General features: G+C 41.8%; 1 protein-coding gene across 3 annotated transcripts in view; it reads left to right on the forward strand.

The window, feature by feature from the left end:
• The window catches only part of hdac4 (histone deacetylase 4), a 150,717-nt gene that overhangs the window by 96,088 nt on the left and 28,926 nt on the right, over positions 1-25,703 (forward strand). For all 3 annotated transcript variants that reach the window (XM_049593745.1, XM_049593746.1, XM_049593747.1), the window contains 12 exons: positions 4,505-4,633; positions 5,015-5,121; positions 5,386-5,505; positions 5,762-5,975; positions 6,553-6,770; positions 12,768-13,037; positions 15,121-15,307; positions 15,768-15,901; positions 17,060-17,162; positions 19,264-19,310; positions 22,808-22,915; positions 24,787-24,842. In XM_049593745.1, the coding sequence (XP_049449702.1) occupies positions 4,505-4,633; positions 5,015-5,121; positions 5,386-5,505; positions 5,762-5,975; positions 6,553-6,770; positions 12,768-13,037; positions 15,121-15,307; positions 15,768-15,901; positions 17,060-17,162; positions 19,264-19,310; positions 22,808-22,915; positions 24,787-24,842 (1,693 nt within the window). The remainder of the gene's footprint in view (positions 1-4,504; positions 4,634-5,014; positions 5,122-5,385; positions 5,506-5,761; positions 5,976-6,552; positions 6,771-12,767; positions 13,038-15,120; positions 15,308-15,767; positions 15,902-17,059; positions 17,163-19,263; positions 19,311-22,807; positions 22,916-24,786; positions 24,843-25,703) is intronic.

Below are 25,703 nucleotides of genomic sequence, written 5' to 3' on the forward strand. Positions count from 1 at the left end.
GCTGTTCATGTTACTTGCGAAACCAAAAGTCAATGCTAAGTTTTTTGGGTTTTTTTTGTCACATATAACACCTGACATACTTGTTAATTGACTTCCGTAAGTTATGTAACAAACGTACTTATTTTAACCCAAACATGATCTTTTTTTCTACAGCTATAGTATTTTTATTTTTTGTTGCCTAAACCCAAAACCCGACTCTGTGTGATTAAAATGTACTAACTTACAGCCCACCAAAACAGGAACTTACATGGCCTCTACCATTTTAGAAAATGTCTGCAAACACGTCACAACTCGTGAACTCAGAAAATTTCCATTTCCATGGTTGTGAATACCATGAGAGGTGGGCGTTCATACAGACTCCTCTTGTTATCACTGTGAACACAACCCCATTTAAAGACAGCACCACAACAACCAATAAAAGATGCTTTCTTGATGTTCTTAACAATCTCATGTCACCTCTATGAGAAGGTGTCATTAGTTAGAACTATCAGAGGGAAAATGTCAGTCAGCTCTTTGGTGTCACCGCACTGTTTTTCACCTTATATGCCCACAGGAGAGTATGTTATACATTCTGATTAAAATTTGAAGACAGATCTCTTGGAAATAGCTAAGAATTCATGTCTTTAAGCACAACATCCAGGAGATTTACAAACACATCTATCTATCTGTCTGTTTGTCTGTCCACCTACATTATGTCCATCTGTATAATGTATCATCTACATACATTTCTGGGAAGCTCCACTGATTAGTTTCAGCAAACAACTCTATTGATTTCTGCCTTTCCTTGGAAGAGCAGCATGGCTTCCCCCAGCATGAAGCTCGGGACTCCCATCTGTCAAAACAGATGAGCAACTGATCAATATGTTTTGTATCAGAGAACCAGTTTCCTCCTCCACTCCCTGTTGAAATATTAAGCACCACTTATAGAGACGTTTAATCTCATATTGATATGTCATCAGATGGGACTATACAGTTTTAATGGCTATCCTGAAGTGTGAGAGTAGAACAGGGAGAGACCTTGAAAGTTATTTTTTGTATTGAGCAGCATTGTATAATGGGAGATAACACAGGCAAAGCATGCTTAGAGAAGCCACAATGTTTCTCTTCTGAGATGGGACATTTGAGGACAGGCCATGTGTTGTCAGGTCACGTTGAGCATATGAAGTGAATATACAATGCTACCTTGGATTCAGGAGACTGTGTGTTGTAGCGGCAGAGACAGTTCTTGACCTCAGCAATAAGTGTCCCCACAGAAGAAGACATGCTGTTAAGAGACGATGTAAAGTTACAACAGTCAGAATGTAGCAGGAAGTCTGAGAAACTTTTAAAAAATGCCGTTGTTGCTGTTTAAAACTATTTTTTTTCTGGGCCATCAACATTGGAAAGTAGGACAGTGAAGAATGCTGTAATGAGACGGTATATACACCTGTGCAGTTTGCAAACTAGGAGAAAAAATAGGGTGGAAGGCTCAACAGTGAAGGGGAGCGGGAGGTATGCCAGGGGGAGGAGAGAAATGGGGATTTAGAGGGAGGGCGAGTGAGGAGGGGATGGATGGATGGGCGGAGGTGAAGGAGGGAGAGAGGGCTACAGTAAAATGCCAGCATCAGCAGTAAAACCAGTCTGGGCCCTCTGCAGCGAGTGTGTTTGCACGTGTGCACACTGGTGTGCTTTTGCCCAGTCGGCATTAACACCCTTCAAAGTCACTGCGTCCTGAGGTGAACACCCCGTGGCGACCAGTGCCCAGCAAACACACACCCCTACTTCACCCTCCTTCTCTTTCTCCTTTACTGTCCTCCTAACCTCCCTCTAACCTTCCGTTTATCCTTTTCTCTCTCTCTCTCTCTCTCTCTCTCTCTCCGTTCCCCCTTTTATCTGTCCATTTCTTAATGACTCAGGGCACATAAACACAACCTTGACCACCCCGCTCCTCCACTCCATCATCTCTGTGTGCCTTGTTTTTCCTCCCTTGGATACCCACCAGATTGACCACAGTCTCTGTCACCTTTGCAGCCTGACTGTCAGTAGGTCTGCTCAATGGAGGCCTGTCATGTTTCCTGTCACACCTGGGTTATATTTTCTAACCATAATAAATGTTTGTTTATGATTTACCAAGAGTATTGTAAGAGGGATTGTGGTAATTCCAACACCACGGGTCTGACTGTATAGTTAGGATGCTATTTAATTCCAGCCAAATTCTCAGCACCATGCTTCATTTACCCTTCTCATCATTAACAAAATGATAGGGTTATTATTTAAGGATGTTCAGAGCACTCCCAGAATCAAACAGACCTAAAAATAATGTTGAATGCTCAAGTGCACAATTACTACAAACCTCATCAGCAAATGCCAACATATGCATAATGTGTCTGCATTAATTAAACTAACACTAAATGCTTTTTGTAGCATATTAGAAAGTAATGGAAGAAATCTGATTTTCAATTATTGTTTTTTTTAATAATGTGTAATTATTGTAATAATTTTGGTAATGTCAAGATGTCAGACTAAAATTCTCCATGCACTATGCTCCTTCTCTCATTGTATTTCCTTCTTCTAGTGTCTCCAGTTCCGCTAATGCATAGCATTTTATCCTGACCCGCTCCATCCCTCTTAACAAAGACTTTGGAAGAGTGCCCTCCACTTAGAAGAGGCTCTTTTTTAAATAATTGAGTTTCATAAGTTCAGCAGCACGTTCCCCTTAAAATTGAAAGTGCATTTGAAAAAGTACTTAGACATTATAAATTCACTACGGGTCATCTTATCCCCACCAACAGGGAGGTGGATTGAGTGCTTGCACCTCTTTGAAGTACATTAAAACTTTGCTTCACCCTACCTTAATAAGCATTCAAGACTACAGGAAGCAAAGGCCAAGGGTTTGTAATGACCCTGAATCAAGAGTCCTTCACCAGTTTCATTTTCAAAATCTGCTCCCAACCTGGCAGTGTGCAATACCGCACCTGCACCGCCACTTACACATATGACCAATTAGTTCAGCAACCCGACCCAACCAGTTAACACAAGATCTGTGGCCCAACTTAAGATCGCTGTAATGACCCTGTGCTAATCAAATATTTCAGTAAGGCAGCATATTTTAAAGTGATCATTTTGGGCCTTTTCATGCATGTGAAACTAACATAACATGTTAAATTGAAGGGAATGTAGGGATATTATTTAAATGAATATTTTTGATTATTCTTATAATATTGAGCAGCACATCTCCACACTTAACGTGCCTGTAATGCCCATGATTGAGGTGGCTTTCATTTTCCAGCTTGCACAAAAGACATAGCCAACAAGCAAAGTCAGCAGTCAGAGGATGAAAACCTGAGTACATTAAATTAAATCATTAATATTGTCATTTTATTAAATGTATTTGTCAGCCAACATCCATAATCAGATCTGCATATTCTTTGTTTTACCAAGAACCGAACCTGGAAATAAAATTAAGACAAAATACCTGATGCAGGCTCTGAATAGGTCTTGTAACAATAAATCACTACAGTACACAAAGAAGACTTAATTGCTGTACCAAGAAGTCCCAGCTCCTTCTCTAAGGCTAATGAACGTAGCATGGTTTGTTTGATACAAAGTCGTGGGACGAGCATAGGGTCAACAGTTGGTCAACCATCCAGCTTCAACTAATTGAACGGAAGGAAGCCATTGGAGGAGGGAATAAAGCTTCCCGTGTCTGGGATAGTCTGGCAGAGACAAGATTGTCCAGAAAAGGTCAGGTCCTATCCCTGACCTGATGAGATTCCCAGAACATACTGAATGCTTGCCTCTTCTCCGTCCTGCCCTCACATGGCACATGCCAACAAAGCTCCTATCAAATCTAGAACAGGAGGCAGAGCCCCGAGTAACAAAGAACCAGGCACACACAAACCCGTATGCATACAAACACACATGACAACAGACAGTGGCAGTTTTTTGTAATTGTCTGGAAACAAGCAGCATTCACTGGCAGAGTGCGGAGGCAGCATCATTAAGCGTGGGGTCAAGAAAGCTGCCAGTTGGCTGCCTCCCCTCTCGTTGCAGCGCTTCCCACTGTCACATGATGATGGCTAACCTCAGCTCCCGAATCTGTCGGCCAACACATACAGTGTGGCCTATAGGGACAAACTCATTAACCTCACTACATGCCCCTCAACAAGCTCCCACTTGTGGGGCCCAGCAATCAACCATGAAGCTGAGCGCCAGAGAGACAGTTTGGAGAGAATCTGTCATTTTCACATTTACGGGGCTATTTTGGGGGGGGCAACACATTAATATTTTTAGAATGGGTGGCCCAGTTAGAAATCAGATACTTACCCTGCCATTGCTTAGATCTGTCCACTAAGTTATTTGCCACACATTTGCTAAATAGGATGGGATAAGCCACACATGATGACAAAAACACATACTGACAACACATATTTTCAAAAGTGTTTCATATGTACAGATATATAAAAATGTTATTTAAAGTTTTTGTCTTACCCAACACCAAAACTTCCTCTCTGTGTCTCGTCAGCCTCTGAGCCCAACCTGAAGCTTCGCTCACGGCTAAAGCAAAAGGTGACGGAGCGCCGCAGCAGCCCTCTGCTCCGGAGGAAGGACGGTCCCATCACTTCTGCCAAGAAACGTTCCCTAGACGTGGCTGGTGAGCACTCTTTTTACTGGATTCTGCTGTTTCGTGATAAAAATTTGCAGAATCTAATTGTACATTGATTGACATGTAAATAGATAATAAAAATATCCACTCTCTACCCCTTATTTGGAATATCAGTGATTTGATTTTTCCCACCGTCATGATCTGATGGCTTAGTCATAGAAATGAAGTCAAACATTATCATAATTTATGTAAGTGAAGTTTTGATTTTAAAATTCAATCCAAACCACACTTTACAGCATGAATACACTCCAGAGGGACTATAACACAACAAGGACATGGAATAATGGAGTCATATTTCATCTCAGAAACCTCAGCATCTCAGGAAAGCATGTTAGAAAAATCTAATTTCTGTGTTGTTGTGTGCTCTAGAGTCTGCATGCAACAGTGCACCAGGCTCAGGTCCCAGCTCCCCCAACAACAGCTCCAGTAACATCCCCAGTGAGAACGGGGTCACCATCTCCAGCAGCCCTGGAGAGGTAACCAACATATGACTGCCAGTGTCTGCATGTGTATGATTGCACATGTACACAAGTGTATTTTGGTATTTGTGTGTATGAGGCAGATAGGTGACCAGAAGGCTGCAGGAGGAGATTGGCAATGTCTGTGTATTTAAAAAGGAAGGCTCAAGCTCTGAGTGTGTTTGTGTGTGAAACAGAGGGGAAGTAATGTCCTGTATGTAACACTGTGTCTACTTTGTGTCTAAATGTTGTGAGTATTCACTGTGTGTTGTGTGTGTTCAGGCCTCCCTGCTTCAGAGGTTGGCTGCAAGGGAAGGTTCAGTCAGCCAGCTCTCTCTCTACACCTCCCCTTCTCTGCCCAACATCACCCTGGGACTGCCAGCCACAGGCCCTGCTAGCACTGTGAGTACAGTCACTGCACAATACCATAAAGATATAACACAGAGTTACTCATTACACCAAAGAATATTTAGTTTACAAAACAGCCCTCATCAATTATTTTTAGTATGAAAGCACCTCACATGTCTGCTTCTCTGTCTCCATCTCGCTCCCATTCTGTCTCAATTTGACCCTTCTATGTCTCCATCCATCTGCCTCTCTCCGCCTGTCTCTTTCCTTCTCGCTCCTTGTGTCTCAATCTCTCTTTCACTCCTCGTAGGTGGTGTCAGGACATCAAGATGGTGAGAGTCGTCTGGCGTTGCCTGCGTTACAGCAGGGCATTCCTCTGACCCCTCCGTTTCTGCCCGCTGCCCACCTGCCCTCCTACTTGGCATCTTCGGCTCTGGACAGGGAGGGGGCCGGAGGGGGCACGGCTGGTCACAACCCCCTTCTCCAACACATGGTACTGCTGGAACAGAGCCACAATCCAATGGGTCAGTATGTACTGCAGCATATTTTTTCAACTAGCTATCAGTAACCAGTGTTTTTATTATCTTTGTTATTATTGTCTGCACCTCCTTTCACCTCCTCCTGTTTATTTTTTAGCACTTGTGGCTCATTTTTGCAGTCCTATTTGCAGTGAAAACATTTGGCTCAACAGCTTAAATTGCAGTGATTTCAGGAGATACAAACAGAGCTTCACACAACGAGGCATCACGAGCATGATGCACAAGACATTTCTTTCTTTTTATTTTACAGTGTGCACTAAAACCTAGGAATTGTTTTGTATTACTTAAAGGGAAGATAAATGTAGTTCCATTGTCCACTCTAATTCTCTGTTGCAAATGTGATTTAAGTGATAAAAAGTCACCAAGGTGAAGCTGGAATCCATCAATGCCCCTTAGTACTCAATTGTAAAGTCTCCAGTCATGCCATTGTCTCCGCACATATCCAAGCGGTTACGTTGGCAGATAAAAGATGTACAAAATCAAAAGGAATGGAGTTCAAATGACAGACAGCTATTAAAGAAATGCTAAAAATATTTTCCTTTGACCGCTCTGTGTCCCACAGTTGGTCTGGCCGGCCTCCCACTACCATCACCGTCTGTCTCCAAACTTGCGCGTGGCCACCGTCCCCTTGGAAGAACCCAGTCGGCCCCTCTGCCTCAGCAGCAGTGTGGACAGGCCCAGGCCCTGCAGCAGCTGGTGGTCCAGCAGCAACACCAGCAGTTCCTGGAGAAACACAAACAGCAGTTCCAACAGCAGCAGCAGCAGCACATCATCAACAAGGTAATTGATTCCTCTGTGTGCATGGTAGCAATTAATTGTTAGACGACTTATTCACATTTCAAACCATTTGGCCTTTGCCTCCTTAAGTCTTCAATGCTTACTGAGGTGGGATGAATCTACACAAAGCCCTCAATGAGTCTCATCATCAGCCCATTGTGAATTTCTAATGTCTAAGTACTTTTTGAATACATGTGTGAATGTGTTAAGAATTGCATCTATGACAATATTTGAACAGCTGTGGTAGAGTAGCCGGGTATATGTATATGCATGTGTGTACTAATGTGTTTAAGAGTCTGTGTGTGTGTGTGTGTGTGTGTGTGTGTGTGTGTGTGTAGTATTTGTCCATCTAAACAACACTGATTTGGTTAATGTCTGTGAATCCTGTCTTTGCTCCAAAGAGCAGGATGAATCAGCCTGCAATCATCAAGTCTTCTAGCAAGTCTTTCTTGTCTGTGTTCGTGTATCTGTACTTCTCCCTGTCACCCTGGCAACTGTGCTCTAGAGGAAGCTGCTTCCTTATATGGTCGCACAGGAAATGTGGCTGAGTGCTTTATTTGTGTGTGTGTGTGTGTGTGTGTGTGTGTGTGTGTGTGTGTGTGTGGGTGTGTGTGCACGCACAAGGTGATGAGGGGATTCACAGCAGTATAAGGTCATTGTAGAGAGGGAGATGGTTGTTGTTGTTGTGTTTGTGTGTGTATATGTGTATGTGTGTGCATGCGTGTGCATGTGCTGAAACTCCTGTAGGATTAAGCCCCATTATCTTGGGTTGTTGGGTTGTTGGTGACTCCTTCGTCTTCAAGACGCCAGGCTGTTGTTACTCCTGCTAATTAAGTCAAGCTAATGTGTAAAACCAAGTCATTGTCATGTAACTTTAATTTGTGTTAATGATTTTTGACAGGCAACAAAAGTGAGAATTGTGAAAAATGAGTTTGCATGGAATGTTTTTCAATTTTTTTAGTTGTCGTTGTTTTCTAAATGGAAAAACAAAAGATAAAAATGGAGTGTCTGTTTGCACCCAGTTGAGTTATTTACACCCATCCCTTTAACGCTTTATAATGGATCACACTACATGCCATGATGAGCTAGTACTCGTCACGGTGATGTGTCGAGGTTTGAAGCGTCTTGGATTAAGGCAAAGAGGTCTCAGTTAAAGTTAGTATCAGCCAGTCTTGGATATGCTCTGAGAGTAAAGTGGTAAATTTATGAGAAAAAACTCACAAATGTACTGCCAGAATGTCAGGTGACCTAGTATAAAGTGCAACACAGAGCACAGATGTAGTAAGGTGTGTTGCGTTAAATTTAGTAGAATAGCGGAATAGACCTGTTCATGTTAGAATCATATTTCAACATTGCTAAGAGGCCCATGCAACTAGCTAATAGCCAAACTGGCATTGTTGTCTCCAGACATCTGGGTGCAAATATCATCTGCCTTAAAAAAAAAAAAAAAAAATCAAAAAAAAAAACATCACATTCTCAGTTAGAATGCTCTGAACACTATTAACCAATGAGGGAGATTTGAGAAATTATTAAAGGGTTCCAATGATTATCGTGGTCATGTTCTGGCCTCATGCGTTAAATTCACTGTGCATGTGTGAAACATGATTATTTCTGTAATTCAGTGTGTCAAATTACAGACCACTCAATGTAGATACTTAATACATTCAAAGCAGGCATTCCAGTTAGATGATAATGAATACATCAGTGCAAACCTCACATCTACACTAGCTAATGCTGTGATATCTAAACAAGTAGTGTTTGCTTATGAAATATGTTTGCTACCTGCCTGCCTTTGACGTGTTCATATTTTGGAGTGATAATGAATTTTTCTATTTAAAAAAAAAAGGGCTGGCTGGCATAGTGGTTCGATGAGTAGTCTATTTGCCTCACAGGAAGCAGGTACCAGGTTTGGACCTGCCGGCCAACTGGGACGTCTCTGCTCTGGTTTCCTCCCAGCTTGCCTTAAAGGTGTGAATACTGTATGTTTGTCTGTACGGTTGTATGTATGTGTGTGTCAGCCCTGTGATAGATTGGCAACCTGTTCGGAGTGTATCTTATCTCTAACATGATGCTTTCATACAATTTAACAGCCTTTGGGCACGAAGCATTTGCTTTGATGCAAAGTTTTGAATTATCACCATTTTTCAGACTGTTTCATTTAAAGGCACCCATATCAGTTTTCACAAGTTGTAAGTTTTCTATTAACTTCAGTGACAAGTGGTTGCTGCAAAGAAACAGAGAGGATGGTGGTTATTCAGTTAACAAGGGCCATGCAGCGTTCTGTGTAGCCTGAAAAGGTCAGTTAGCTCAAATGATCTGCACCGTTTCACAGTGTTGTACCACTCATTTCAAGAATGAAGGTCATACTATAAATGTCACCAGGAATATGTAAAGATCTCACTTGAAGTGTTGCTGCTGCAGCAAATTTTGCAGTGCAACCTGTTCCATTTAGTGGTTTGCCAGCGTTAATCCAATCCTTCATTTTCCTTTAACAAAAGCAGAAGTCTGTGATTAAGCAAGAACGAACTTGAGCGAGTGAGTCGTGTAATAGTGGCACAGATGATGCTCAGCCAAAGTATTGGCATTATAACCCAAATTAATGCTGCTATTTATGGATACACTAACGGTAAAATCACCAGTATCTGCTTAACAATGCAGCCATCTCAAACACTTGCCACTTTTCCCCCATTGGAGCAAATCCAAGCTCCAAAATCCAGCTCTCTGACACATGGTCTCTCTGGCTAATATAATAAGTTTGATGTCTTTTTTAAGTACATTGTGTTTCTTTCTAATATGACTACACAGCTCCACAGTCATTGGAGTTGCATACACCCTGTAGTCTCATTCTTACAAAATTGAATATAAATAAATAACATGTCCCCAGCTAGTCATTGACTTTGTTTTGTCTCTTTACTGCTTTTCAAACAACATAGCACAACGGAAAATGTGGAAGTATCCCCAAGAAATACTTCTGAGTGCTGCATAATAAAGTCAGGTTTTAAAAAACAATACACTTTCCATTTAAAATGAGGAAGTACAATACTCCCAAAAGCAGCACATCTCTGCAGAATGATTTTATACCACTTTTTATTATAGAGATAAGGACCATCATGGCTGCTGTTAAATTTGGTAGTTATGATATATATGAGTAGGGTTGTGAAATTCTGGGATTATTCAAGGTGGAAACTTTATATGTGAATTAAGTTAAGGTTATTTGCTCGGATGTATTTATGTTTATTTATTATGTCATATGCAGATAGAAACAAACATTTTGCCATATCATAAATAGACATAATCCATTAATTTGCCAAACAAGTCCATTGGTTTGTCAGATAGTCAACAGTCATCATGAAATGTGCGATGTGGTGAGTTAGCTAGCTAACAGGTAGGCCTAACTAATGGGGAAAGGTCCCTTTAAATTTGAGCTGACAGTATGGGCTGCGTGCAAACTTAAGTTTTTAAGTCAACGATGAATTTATGAAATATATGTAATAAAGAATAAATGGAAATAGATTAATTAAAACTCCTTAATTAGCATGCTCAATCAAGATACATGCTGACAGCTAGCTATCCAAAAAGTAGCAGAAGAAAGGCCAAAACGTGCCATAAGACCTGGGGTTGTTTTTGATGTGTAGTCATCCCCAGATGGTCCTAAGATCACTTATTCAATGGGACAATTTATATATTGAAATGGTGTAAAATTTCGTCACTCTCAATTTCCCTACGAAATTTTCCTTAATTTAGCAAAAATTTTAAAACTCTTTAAAACTTAGTATCACAAACCATCCTTACAAATGTCCCAGTGGTACGATATGTTTAATTTCATTGATCTTTCCTGTTCACCGTTGAACCTACACCACTTCATAAAACATGAATCACCCTTTCCGTGTTCACATTTTCTAGTCAAGTCAGCAATGAAATGTGGCCCTTCCTGCTAACTTAAGTTTTGGCTCTAACTGTCGGACATGTTGGCAGCAAAGAAAGTAATGAAAGAATCCTGAAATGGTTCCAGCCCGAGCCCGCTGCTTACCAGTAATTACCTGAGGCAGAAAGGGCAATACCCTGGGTGTCCCTTACATAACATTGTTGTGGAAGCATGTGAGAACAACACACACAGTGATATGAGTCAATTAGTGTCAAGTGTTTGTGTACACAGTCACCTTTGCCATCTCCACTTCCCGCTCTCTTTGTCTTCCATCTGATTCAGCAGGCTTATTTAGTGTCTGTCCCCCACATAGTTCATATCCCGGCAACTATTTCCTCTTTTTAAAAGGAGGGTTGGAAGGAGAGAAAGAGAGCAAAACAAGAGAAAGGACGGGTGAGAATCAGTGCTGCGCAGGAGTGGATGAGTGTTTTGAGTTTGTTTGTAGAAGAGGGACTGGGATGAGGCAAGAGCCTGCTCTCTGACGTCAATAGACTGTTCCCTGGGCAATATGCCAGCCAAGTGTGTGTGTGTCTGGGTGTCTGTGTGTCTCTGTGTGTGTATGTGTTCCATGCACAAACAGTGGTCCGTTGGCTTCAGTCATGACCTACACATCAAGGTTGAGGTCCTTGATGGCAGGGACGGGGACAGCTGCCACAACAAGATTCCTACAATTACCCCTCTACGACTCTTCCTCTCTTTCTCCCTCATGTCCTCAGTTTTCTCCTCTTGTGCAGGCCCAGGCAAAGTTTACAACCGGTGTATGAATTTCAAATATAGTCATGGAAATCTTTAAATAAATAAATAACATATCAGAGTTCAGAGTACAGCTCCGGGTTATCTCTGTCTGTACAAAATGTACAAGTGCCTGGCTAATGTTAGCCTTTGTTTGGTTAACCTTAAGGTCTTTTACGTTGTTGTTTTGTACTCCAACTGATCAGTCAGCTATTTTTGGAATGAAAAACATCTTGAACAGACAACACTTATATTGGTGGAGGTTGTATGGTATCATGCATTGTTGTCCCTGATGTTCTCTCAGTTCATAATGCTTCCCTGCCCTCTTTTCTCATGTTGTTGAAGCTACAGTTCTTTTTTCGTCCTGATTGATTCTAGTTTTATTATTTGTAATTTTTGTTGCTAAAACTTTGATTATTAGTTTCTCTTAATGAGACATAATTTGCAGTTTTTCCAGCCTCAAATAAACAGCGTCCCCAGTGGAAATCACAGCCTCTTACCAGCCATCATAGTCCAGATGAGTGAAGAGGAGTTCATAAAAATGTTGAAAAGTTCACCTGAGTCTCCTTCAGCTATTACCGTGTGCTCAGAGCAATCAACTTAAGGAGCAGCAATAAGTAGGGTGGCAAATGGATTTTTTTCTTTTCTTTTTTCTTTTCTTTTTTGCACAGGGTTTCACCTCTCAGGCTACATACAGGCTGCCCTACTAAAAAAAATGGGTTAGGATTAGGGATAAAACACATGCAGTGAATTCTGGTCTGCTCTTGCTGAAAGGCCCAATAGTTGGTGTACTTTTAAAGAACATTGAGGATGATTAATTTCACTGAGGTGTCCCATTTGGTGTTGAGTTGGAATATTTTTGCATGAACAATGAAGATATAGATGAGAATGACAGGTCCTCAGTTGCTAAAAATGTCTGAAGTAAGAAAGACCATAAACAAACCCTTTTTATATGTTAACGTTCTGTTGCACTGCAGCCGCGATCCAACTGAGTGCACTGAAAAGCTCTGTCAGGCCCAGCGTACCCAAAGAGGCTAAAAAAGCACACTAAAGAGCACCTGAGCAGGCACTGTCCTTTTATTTCTACTGCTGTCTGACCGTGTCCCAGCCTTCTTTGAAAAACCTTGGTTGGGTCTGCATATAGCCTTAAAGGAATTCCTGCAGACACTACTCGGGGCTGAAAAACCAAAATTTTGAAAGTATCTACTATCTTTGCCTTTTGCAGTCACTGGTGCAAGAGTGCACCATGATTTTGTTTATTTGCATTATAGAGTAAAAATTAGACCCCTAATCGTCAATACTCTGTAAAATCTCTGACTTGAATTCCCCTTTCCGTCTCATAGATCATGTCCAAGCCCAGCGATCAGGTCTCAGCCGCGAGCTCCAGCGCCTCAGGGCCAGCCAGGCAACACCAGAGTCACCCAGAAGAGACGGAAGAGGAGCTCAGGGAGCACCAGGGGCTCTCCCTTTCATCCTCTTCCTCCTCGACAACCGCGCAGGAGACGGGGCCTCTGAGAGGGCTTGTCATCAAGCAGGAGCCCCCAGACCCCCAAGAGCAGGAGGAGAGGGAGAAGAGGGAGAGACAGGCTGAGCAGGACTTTCTGTTCCGACAGGTAACGGCATGGAGTGTGGGGATAGGACGGGTGCAGGTGAAAGTGGGACTAGAAGACGATGTAGGGGAGAAAAGCAGATAGAATAAAAATGCTACACAGAGAAAAGAAAAGAAAAGGAGGACAGCGAGATAAAAAATGAATGATGGAAATTGGAGACTGACTGGGCGTGAAATTACAGTCAGTTAAAATGCAGATTCCACAGGTTCAATCTTCTTTTCAGATATCCCAGAGTAAAAATAATAAGAAGGATGATGTAACTGATCCACTTGTAAATTTCATTCTTGCATGCATTCCAAGTTTGCAGCAAATCCCATCTCAGTAACATTATCTCATCATGTATATGCAGTCAGGTTCAAAGTGACTACAACTTAATATTATAGAGGAATGTTTTTCACTGGTTGCCTCAGTGTTGTGGTGATTTTTATGCCTCAGCGCTGGCTTTATGAGGCATTATGTTTTTGGGTTGTCTGTCTGTCTGTCCATCCGTCGGTCATGCCATACTTATGAATGCGACATCTCAAAAACACCTTGAGGGAGTTTCTTCAAATTTGGCACAAACACCTGTGTGGTCTCAAGAATAAGCTGATTTGGTAGTGAGAAGGTCACTGTGACCATGCATCTATTTTATTCTTGTGAACACGATATTTCAAGAAGGCCTTGAGGGAGTTTCCTCATATTTGGCACATACATCCACTTGCTATCAGCAGTGAACTAATTAGAATTTGTGGATTTACAGTCAAAGATCTAGGTCACTGTGACCTCAGAAAACATGTTTTTGGCATAACTCACGATTTCATACGACAACTATGACAAAATTTCATTGTGATGTGTGAAAACATGTGTGAAACATCCATGTTTTCACAACTATAAGTGCAACTTGACTGGTTTGCGAAAGCATGCAACATTTTTTAAGGAAAATGGATGATCTTACAGCAGTGACAGATGGAGCTAGTAGTGACTGACTGAAACATTACACTACATTCGATCTGCCTTTCTTCCTGACTGTCTGTCCAGCCCACTCTTCAGCATATTTTAAGTTTTTAGTCATGCAGAGCGTACTTACACACACTACACTTGGTCTACTAATGAAGAGTGGTCTCTTTTTTTATTTTTTTTATTTTTTGAATGGCTCAGGGCATGTGTTCCTCCTCCATGCTTGTCCCTAGCGTGACTCCATATTGACAATCACACACTCATTCTTTCAAAATTCATTCTGTTCACCCACACAGAAACCCTCACAGTCTTCGATTTAGCATTACTTGTCCATGGACATATATATTTTCTATCTCTGTGTTGCATACGCGCACACACACACACCCATACACAGTCAGGACACCGTGTCCTCGTCTGTCTAGCCCATCCCTGCTGTCCGCTCAGCCAAATTCAATCAGGCACTCCTCTCACTGTCGCCATGGCGCCCGATGTAAGCAGACACGCCCATCAGAATTGAACAACAGGATTGCTTGGTGAGACTCATTTGAGTGGAAAGATCAGATGTTGAACTACGATAAATACAGATACCTCGGTTAAAGTGTTTTAGCGCATACACGAGACTCTTAAGCATGAAAGCATTAATACCATTACATTCTAAAAACATATGCCTCACTTTGCTGTTTGAAGGCACTAATTGTGTGTCTACTATTAGATCATTGTTGTAGGCTGTGCCTTCTATAATCACATAAAGAGAATGATTATTATGTGCACTCAAGAATAAAGTCGTTTTAGTTTTATAGTATCCATTATCTTTGTCAAAAGGCAGCTTTAAGTATTGTCTTTTCAATTGAGTGCTCTCATGAACGCTATTGTAAGACCTTTAGGTTAATAACCTATCATTTAAATATTTGACATATTGTCTTGCACTACCATATTTGTGTGATGTTGTCATGTCAACACTGTACACAACTGAAAACACATATGTCACTGGGTAACAAAATATTAACTCTAATGAAGCCTAAATTGTGTGTAACAGCAATATGGTATTTGTAAGTATCCAGTGCCATCTTCTGGCAAGAGAAAGACATTGCAGTCCAGCACTCATGCAGTATATGTCGCTCTGTGTGTGTGTGTGCGTGTGTGTGAGCAGCAGGCTCTGCTGCTAGAGCAGCAGCGGATCCACCAGTTGAGGAACTACCAAGCCTCCATTGAAGCAGCTGGATTATCAGTCAACTTTGCTGGACATCGCCCCCTCTCTAGGGCTCAGTCATCTCCAGCATCTGCCTCCTTCCCCATGGTTGTTCAGGAGCCGCCAGTCAAGCCTCGATTCACTACAGGTCTGCTGAAAAAAAAAAAAATGAAAAAAACACTCTACAGCTAAAATTCTGTGTGTTGTTGATGTGTGTGCTGCTCTCACACAAAGATCTCTCATAAAGTAGAGTGGCAACCAGCAATAAACACACTTTAATCCTGCTGATTGCAGGTTAGAAGAAACTGTTTCCTGGAACCACACAGCATGATGAGCTAACATACAGAGGTTGTGTATATGTTATGTATTCTGAGCCTCCCAACAATATATTTCATTGTACGAGTGTTATTTACTGTACAGAAGCATCTCATCTCCTTGGACCCTCTCCACATGACCTTTTCTTTATGATGAAGCAGGTGCAATAGAGAATCACACAATAAGACTTACAGTGTGATTATAGGAGTCATTGTTGTGACTGTAACTGTTCTGTCTTTGTTGTCAGTGATATACTGTAACTCTGTGTGTGTGTTTATGTTTGTATTTTCCAGGTCTGGTGTATGACTCTTTGATGCAGAAGCACCAGTGTATGTGCGGCAACACCACCAGTCATCCAGAGCACGCTGGCCGAATCCAGAGTATCTGGTCTCGATTACAGGAAACAGGCCTCAGGGCGCACTGTGAGGTAAGGCCACAGTGACACTTGACCACAGAGGTTTGGCCCAGTGGATGTAACATTATGAGATATAGAGGTGAAAAGATACAATATTTGTAAAACAATAGACTTGAATTGTCCTGTCCTGGAGTTACAGTAAGTCAAGTATTAAAATGGATTTGCTGCAAATCTGTCTTCCTCCTTCATCTAAACTATAGTGTCTGTGTGGAGTTGGCATGTTCTCCTAGTGTCCACATGGGTTTTCTCTGGGTTGTCCTGCTTCCTCCTACAATCAAAGACATGCAGGTTAATTGGTGACTCTAAATTGGCCGTAGGTGTCAGTGTGACAGTGAATGGTTGTCTGTCCCTATGTGTCAGCCCTGTGATAGTTACTGTACTAAGAAGATACTTCTTCTCTGTGTACACTGTTGACAATACTTTAAAAAAAGATTAAATGGTCAAGGGCAACATTTAGCTTATAAAAGTGCACACTATGTAGACTGAAATCTGAGCAGTGGCCCAGGTTCAAGTCTTACCTGCGGCCCTTTGCTGCACATCGACACCCTGCTTCCTGCCACTCTCCAGCTGTTCTATAATACAACATGAAAGATTCAGTGGTTACAGTGTGAAACATGTTGATATTTAACTCTGAGGTGCAGGTTGTTATTATGACCAGAGGAGGGCAGTGTGTAGCCATTTTGTTCTGACTCTTGGCTTTACCAGTGAAAACACATTTTGGGGAAATGGCTTTAAATTGAGCCAGTATCACCTCCTGAAGTGTAATTTACACAATGCAGACATTACAGATTAAAGGCCACAATGAAAATAAGCCCTTATTTTCATTGTGGTCTTTAATCTGTAATGGATCAAATTGTATAAAAATGTAGTGCCTTTTGGTGAGGCTATGCGGGTATTATTTATTTATTTATATATGTGATTTACTTTTCTGTACATATTGTCAATAAATAAAATCTGTTTGACACCATTGAGCCTCACTATATGCTCTGCTTCCTAATGACTGTGGGACATGGCATCCTGAATTTCAAACAATGCAACTATCCTTTCCTTTCTCTTTGGTGACTATGGCAGTTTGGATGGTGAGTGCTGATTTTTAACTAAATACATTATCTGTCTCTCTTTGTCTCCTCTGTTGTCCTCTCCTCTATCTCCTCACTACTCTGTGACCAGTGTATCCGTGGTAGGAAGGCCTCGCTGGAGGAGCTGCAGACGGTCCACTCCGAAGCTCACGTCCTGCTGTATGGAACCAACCCACTGCGGCAGAAACTAGACTGTAAGTTATATGATGAACACATTGAAACACAAAAACACACAAATTCACAAACACATTCATTACAAACTTGGGTTGATGTAGCAACTACAGTATGGATTTTTAGGCAATGTGCTAACCATGCAGGTGTCCACCTGTTTAATCTTAACTAGTCTGCTGGTGTGTGGAAGCTTTAACACTGAAATGAATGAGAGTTGAGATAAAAAGTGTTTCAAAGTACTTAGCACACAGGTTACAAGCACAGATGCAGTTCAAAGCAGACATCCCACTGCACACAGCAATTTACATATATACATGTTCCATAAAGCATTGAGTATGTCCATTTGAGCTGACTAAATCACAGACTAAGTCCTTTTTTAAATGCCATGAATCTGCAGTGCCTGTGAAAGGAATCTGCTTTAATGCTTAAACAGTGTCATAACAAAAGGTCCCGTCCAATAAAGTCCTGGAGGTGTTACGATAAGGCGAGGAACTGCTGAGGCTTGTTAACTAGAAGTCGCAGAGGCTGCTTTGTCACTTATGTCTGGCCTTTGTGGCTTAAAGTGCAGGTGTAGCCAAGGCAGTCTCTTTGTGTGTGTGTGTGTGTGTGTGTGCGTGTGTGTGTGTGTGTGCGCGCGCTGCAGAAAGCCAAGGGGCAAACCCCAGTGGTCATCTTAGCTTTCATTCCAGTGGGGACATAAATTCCCCTCATTATTACTGCTTACACAGGAGAATCACAAGATAATCTCGTGTAAGGTTCAGCATACAGGTGGGTTTGCACACACACACAAAAAAAATTAAAATGGAGAAGAAGAAAGTGGAAATGCATACTGGTATAAAACCTGAAATGTCAGGGATTAAAGTGTTCCTATATACTATATTAGATATCTGGTTAAGGGTTGTTTCTTGTTGTCAGACTGTGGAACACATGTATTTTTAACAAATTGACAGGTGGCTAACTGAGACTTGGACATCTAACCTTGGTAATGCGAGTGCCATGCTCTGCCCATTGAGCTTCAAAGGTCTGCTGTTGTACTCATGAAACTTTACACTAGTCCAGTTGTCAACACTGGATTGAAATTAGTTAAAGGTTTGAAAATCTGGGAAGTAAAGTTTTACACTGAACAAGGTAGGCAGTCAGATTCAATTCAAAGGCAATAAAATGCCGTATGCAGTTTAAATGGACATTTAAAGAAATAGAAAGCATGTGTCTTCAATGTTTTGTAAGCCAAGGATCCCTTAGTTCAAAAAGAGACGGAGCAGGGACTCCCACCGACATATATTGTATAAAACGTAGGTTAAATCAAGATCATTCTCAGAATATTTTCGGGTCTTCTCTCGTTTGTGCTTGCCTATAGCTACTAAGTCAGCAGCAGTTGTAGCATGGCATTAGCCTCACCCTCCACACTTTTTGTCAGGGGTTTCTGAGGTGGACGGTATGTCGGAGTCTCTAGCTCGAAAGGTTACAAAGTGATCCACTGTGGCTCATAAGAATGTCCATACACTATGAATACAACTAATACAGCTAATTGGCCAATATGTTTCAGTTGCACACAAATGTTAGCCAACTAGTTCACCTCGCCATAATGGGTAAATGCCGCACAGAGATTTAGAATTAGCTAGCTCATATGATTGCACAAGGATTTCGTGATTTGATTTCTTTGCTAGAAATGTACGTTAATGTGTATTTTCAAACATGTTTCATGTTTTAAATTAAGAAAAGAAAAAAATATGATATAAATAATCAAACAATAATTTGGCAGCGCAACCCCCCCCCCGCACTAACTCTACCCCGTTGAAGACCCAGGAAATAAAGGTTTTGTCATGTAGAGATAATTCAGATTTCACCTAGTCCAGACCTTTCTGTCAGAAAACTGAAGTTCACTCATTTCCATTTTCTATGACAGAACAGATCACTCTCACCTTGCCCAATTAAAGCATGCCCCTGTATACTCTTGCTGTTTGATTAGGTCAGAAAGTCAAATGCCCAGTTTCAGGGGTCATGCACCCGTTTGTGCCTGTGAGTCCAAAAAGAGTTACCTCTTCACCTGGTAACCTTTCACTCCCTCTTTCTCTGTTTGTCTCTCACACTTTATAATTCTCAATTTCTGTCTCTCTACTTCAGGTTCAGTCAGTCCCATGTTTGTGAGGTTACCATGCGGAGGCATAGGGGTAAGTAAATTATTTTTTGTTCATAAAGTCATGCTTGAGTCATTTTACAAATATTCACTTAAGTAATTAAGTATTGGTGATTTGTGTGTCTGATATGACTTGGAAATTGCCAGTGTTAGTCATGCTGGTTTATTCAGTGGAAAATTGATGTAATAGGCTGTTAGGTTTTTACAGCATTGCGCTAATCTAATCAATACCCAGCTGGCACCGCTCCATCTGACTTTGTAACGAAACAAATAAGCATAGTTCAGCATCATCAAATAGTAGTATAATTACTGTGTTCCCCTTCGCCCACTCACTGACTGTCTCTCTCTCTCTGCCCCCTGCCTAAATAATGGTCCCATTTGTTCTTGTTCCACCAAACAAACACACACAAACTTAACACACTCGCACGCACACACACACACAAACGCCCCTCAAGGACCAGAGGCAACAAAAGCTGTTGCTTGCCTTTCCGCCGTGTTTGTAATTATAACCAGATGTTTTCAGCATACGAGCTGTGTGCATGTGTGTGTGTGTGTGTGCGCATTGGTATGGTTGGGGGTATGTTTTTGCTTGTGTACATAGCAGTGTGTTTGGGGATGTTTGTTTGCTAAGGCAATGATTTAGATGGTTGCTTAGAGCTGGAAGTGCCGTCTTTTGAAATGGATTTGTTAGAACAGAGTACACCTGTATGTGTGTGCGTGCATGTGTGTGTTGTTGTTGTTGACTTTTTCGTAATGTTGAGGATCTCCAAAGCCAGCCACCTACATTCCCCTTTGTTTGCTCTTTCTACATCTCCATCTCTTTTACATGTCATCCACACCTCCCCTCTCTCTCCGTCTCTCGTCCGTCTCCCCCCTTCTTCCCTCCCCGGGGCTCACTGCTGTTGTGGTGGGAACAAGAAGAGCCCGAGCTCTCCGCTGCTCTGTTCTGCTCTTTATAATGGCAAATGGGGCTAAATTGTTGTCTTCCTGTCATACACACACATACAAGTCTCTCTCACACACACACACACACACACACACACACACACACACACACACACACACACACATTTACAGAGGAAGGGGGCTGAAATTAGGCTGTCAGCCTGTGGGGAACCATCATTCCGTCATACCAGCACGTTCCCGCTCTTTTCTACCTCTGACACACACAAACACACACACACACACACACACACACACACACACACACACACACACACACTCCTTTCCTTTCACTTTTTCCTGACTAACTTGCGTCCTGCTCCTGGCTTGAGGCAAAACTAACATCAACATGGGAAATAATAAACCACCCAGTCTCCACATGCCTCTTTAAAGCAGCATCTGTTTGTGCTCATTAACCTGACTTGTATACATGATCCAGTTTCCCATTCACTCACTCACTTGGCTCCTCGTTCGCTCGCTCCCTACTTGATCACTGACTCGGCTACTACACAGCGTCCTCCACTTTCCTCGCTTTCTCTCTCTTCACATTCTGCTTCGTCAGTCACTCATCAACAATGCCCTCTATACGTCCTCACTCCCTCTTTTTAAGTTTTTAGTCTATGGTAAATGCACCAGTTTTATTTCATGACAAAGTCTTTCTTGGCACAACTTAAAAAGAGGCTTTTTCTTCCCCTGTGGATGTTATTATGGAGTCCTCCTCCAGCCTTGATCACTCCTGTCACTGGAGACAAGAGGGAAGTAAAGTGGGCCGGCTGGCTGAGAAACTGTTGAGTCGCTTAACAAACTGACTGGTTGAAGGACTGACTGGGTGTCTGGGGTGAATCCACCAGTCGGGCCTGTGTATTGACTGAGAGGCCATCAGCGTGGATGAAAAGGCCAGCGGTCTGACAGGGCAGGTGACTGGCAGGTTAAGGTTAACATATTCAAAGTAGGAGAGCCCTGGGTTTACATCACAAAGCCTCGCTAGAGCTCTGGCATCGGCCCGCTCTGCACATGTGTGTACGGTTCAAACACATCGACACACAGACCTTCCTTTTCTTCTTTTCCTCTGCCAGCTTCTCCTCTCTCTGTTTATCATGTGCTCCATCTGCCTGCAGTATCTGCCATGCCTGATGGAGGGTGTGTATATTATCCTGTGCACGGTCCTGCTCACAATCAATCACGGACTGTATTGTGGTCCATTTGGCCTGTATGCACGTGTACGTGTGTGTGTGTATGTGGATGTACAGTTGCATTTAGGGCTGAGGGCTGAGCATGCCTCAGCATTAATCAGGCTTGACCACTGAATGGTGGCCAAGTGGCTGAACACACACACGCACAGACACAGGCACATGCAGTTATACATACAATCAATCCTAAATCTTAATTTCACTCTATGAAATAAATAAATAAATAAATAAATAAATGCAGAATAACTCAACTTTTCTTGCCCTGCTTTAATGTCCACATTGTTTGTATCCTGACTGAAATTATATTTTTAGGTATTTTTTTTAATCTGCACCATGCTGTTGTCCAGCAGCTTTATATTTGACCTTGTCCAAATCTGTTAGCTGAGACCAGCTGCAGCTGCGTAGCTCACTCCGTGGTCCGTCACTCAGTCCACAAAAATTTCCCCAACCTTTGGAGGCAAAAGTTTTGCCCTAGGAGGCTGATATTTAGCATGGAGGTCAAGTGTGTAGAGTGTGAGAGAAGGTGGAGCAGTTGGACAGTTGGAGTGGCTCATCGCAAAAAAAGCACATAACTTCCCAATGGATTCACAGACTTGCCGAAAAGTTTGTGAAAAGATTGGTCATGCGCCAAAGGAGAGCTGATTAACTGTTAATGTCGAGTGGGCAAAATGTGAATGTGTGTGTGTATGGTTGCAAGTATTGTGTTATTAGTGCTGGTTTGTCCAGAATCTCATATCTGAAATAAACCCCAAGTTTAGTTGATATTGATTTTATTCACATATTGATATGTCAACATATGAGCAAACTAATGTTCCCAAACTGACACACCCTTTACCTTTTATTTTTCTACTTAGAAATTTAGCCTCTCAAAGTGGAAATACATAACATACATTTTTAAAATAAAAGCAAAAGTGAAAGCGAGGGTTATAGGGAACCAATCTAAACGCAGATGGTGTCATTATTATATCGCCATTACATTGTGCAGTCACATTTGTTTCATAATAAGTGAAGGCAAAACAAAAAAGTCTACTTTCTCTTTAAAACACAGTTCTTACATCCCGTAGTGTGCTAAAATAAATATTCAGAGATGATGCTGTCCACTCTGTCTGTATGATTAAGCTTCTAAATATGTGCAAGTGCGTCACAGCTTCTCTTGCTATTGTTTTCTCTCTGTTTCAGTAAAAACATTCCAGCAGTCCCTAAATTGCCACCTTCAAAGACTCTCCAACTTTATGTGAAATGACACAAGCTAAATGATTTCAAATGTCCTCACAGTTTTACTGTCACACTGGAGTTATGTAAACCACACGTCAAATATCCCTAAATAAATGGAAAGCAGTATAGAGTTGCATATTTCTGCTCCCTTTAAAAAATATGATATAAACATGTGTGTTTGCAGGTGGACAGTGACACCATTTGGAACGAGGTCCATTCATCCAGTGCAGCTCGTCTGGCCGTCGGCTCGGTGGTGGAGCTGGTCTTCAAAGTAGCATCGGGAGAACTGAAGGTTAGTTTGGATGCTTTGATGAGTTAAATGTGCAGCAAAGTCGTGGCTGTTTGCTGGGCTTTACTTTTAGTGATTGGAATGACTAATGGATGACATGTATCTGTCGTGTCTGTTTGGCTTTTATATGTGGGTAATTCTGTGTGTGCGTTTAATAACATGAAACAAAGCTCAGATGGACCCCACCAACATGAATCCATGATTAGAACTTTGAAGGGTTTGATTTTAGTGTTGTCATCTTCCAGCTGAGTTACATTCTAGACAACTGCATGTCCTCACAGACAGACAGAGGCAGAGCAAATGCTGTACTTTTTTGAGAACATTGTTAATGGATTCATCTCAGCTTGTTAACACTGTGAGTGCAGTATCTCATAGTGCTGCACTATTCATCCACACCTCCAAACACCTCAAGACCAGAGAAACCTCCTGCCAGAGCCATCCATCCCAAAGTCTCGTTAGCACCTCCCAGACAGACATCCCCACCCCCGTTATGCTTCGCCCACCAGCCAGCCAGCCTTCCTGTGTCTGTGGCGATGGCTGCTTACTGTTTGAACCCAGCAGGGAGGCCAGGCGCACGGGCACTGCAAATGCCAACAGTCCCCACTAACAGCCCTGTTTTATTGGTATTACACCGCAGCCACCTGCAGAGCAGCCGTCGCACTTAGCGTTAGCTTAGCACCACCTTACCACAGACTAATGACGTTCCTTTTAGAGACAATAGCACACCATATTTTTGACTATATGTGCTTGCATACAGTACTTTTACTACATGTGGGCATGATTACTTTGAAGAAATGAGGGCCTGGTCTTTCAGTATAGTGCACTGTGAGATCGGTAGTATCAGAGCTTTAAAGGAAAGTCAAATGGATCACACACATAGTAGAAAATATGCTAAACTTAACTAAAACATGAAGAATAAGGACGTACTTCAACTGGGGTTAAAGTTCACAGGATTGACTTGCCCTCAGCTTAACCTGAACTTAACACATACATGCTCATGTGTACACATACTCGCACATGCGCACACATTCACACACATGCTTAGACACATACGAATAGACCTCTGAGGATCCTTCGCAGCCAAATGACCAAATTCCACCTGCACCAACAACTCTCTGAACTCCACAGCATGCCATAAATCTACTCCACGCATACACTTAAACGTCTGTCTCTCCATCTGTCGCTTTCTAGTTCTCTTTCCATGTCTATTTTAATCCATTGTTATTTTTCCTCAGCGTAGAGCAACAATCCACCTTCCCCTTGTCTCTCATACACCTATGTACATACTGTAATATGCGGCCTGCTTTAACCGAGCGTCTTCAAACCAGCTGAGGCCATTGTCTTTACAATAAACTCCCGGCTGGCTGCTAATCCATAGCAGCTGACTCAACATCATTAGTCCAGCTTGCCTCGCTCTACATCAGCCCAAACATCTATCTAATGTCCCCACATAGCAGTGGGAGCCCCCAAAAACAGTTGCTGGGAGTCCCGTAGGTCCCTGCCTTAACAAAGCTCCCCTTAACTGACCCGATGTAAGCATCTGTTTCTGTGTGTGTGTGTGTGTGTGTGTGTGTGTGTGTGTGTGTGTGTGTGTGTGTGTGCGCGCGCGCGCTTATGAATTGCGCTGCCTGTGAGAAACTGTTTTAAATCTTGAACTAAGGCATGAGACATTATTTTGAAGAATAATGGTAACACGCATTGCAGACGTGTCATCATCTGACCTCTCAGTCTCTCAAAGAGAAAGAAAAAGTATCACTAGATTAGAGTGAGCAGCTTTAAGGTCAGACAGAACCAGCGTCCGTGTACCAAGATGGTTTACTGTGTGTACAGTAAGTGTGTTAAATATGCTGAATGACTTTTGTTTGCCCTGACAGAATGGTTTTGCTGTAGTTCGACCACCTGGACACCACGCTGAGGAGAGCACGCCTATGTAAGTAAACTAGAAATATGTCTTAGAGAAAGATCAGCTCTAACCTCTAATTCTTTTTTTTTTTTAATTCAATTCCTTTTAGAACATACATTCTCCTTACATTTCCTCCTTACTCACTTCTGTTAAAAGCTTTGTTACTGTGGCCATGTTCTTCGAGACAATATGCATTCCAAGTTGTGATTTTCATCTATAGACACATTTTAAAGGAATATTCATTTGTATGTCAATTATTCACCTTGTATTATGTTGAATTCTGTGAAGAATCTCACATGTCTGCATGGAGAAGGAAGAATCCAAAAACAGAGAAAATTCTTGATGAATTGAAGTCATAGGGGTCCATGTTGAACAACAGCAAAACCATATCAAACATCAGTTTACCAACTCTCTCACAACTCATGCAATATAATCCAAGTCACATTTATCCAGTTGTATGCTCAGCTCTTCCCAAACACATGCATTTTCGCTAAAACATTGCTATTTAAAACACTGCTGCATAAATAGTTTCACGTGTGGACGAGCAGTGTTTTAGATAATACGTTTTTAGTGAAAACGCATGTGTTTGGGAAGTACTGAGCATATGACCGGATAAATGAGACTTGGATTACACTGCATGAGTTATGTTAGAGTTTACAAATGATTGTTTATAGTTTAACTGGTAGATGGGGTTGCCAATGACTTCAATTCATCAAGAATTTTCTCAGTTTTTGGATTTTTCGTTCACTGTGGAAGCATGACAAAATGAAGTTTTCTTTCCAAACTTAGTGTAACATGGTTTAAGTAAAAGATATACCCATGATGATTTGGGAGGTGAAGAATTATTTTAAAGCATCCACTGCACATTAGACAGTAAGTGGATGTGTG

The sequence above is a fragment of the Epinephelus fuscoguttatus genome, linkage group LG13, assembly GCF_011397635.1.
Source record: "Epinephelus fuscoguttatus linkage group LG13, E.fuscoguttatus.final_Chr_v1".
Taxonomy (NCBI): Eukaryota; Metazoa; Chordata; class Actinopteri; order Perciformes; family Serranidae; genus Epinephelus; species Epinephelus fuscoguttatus.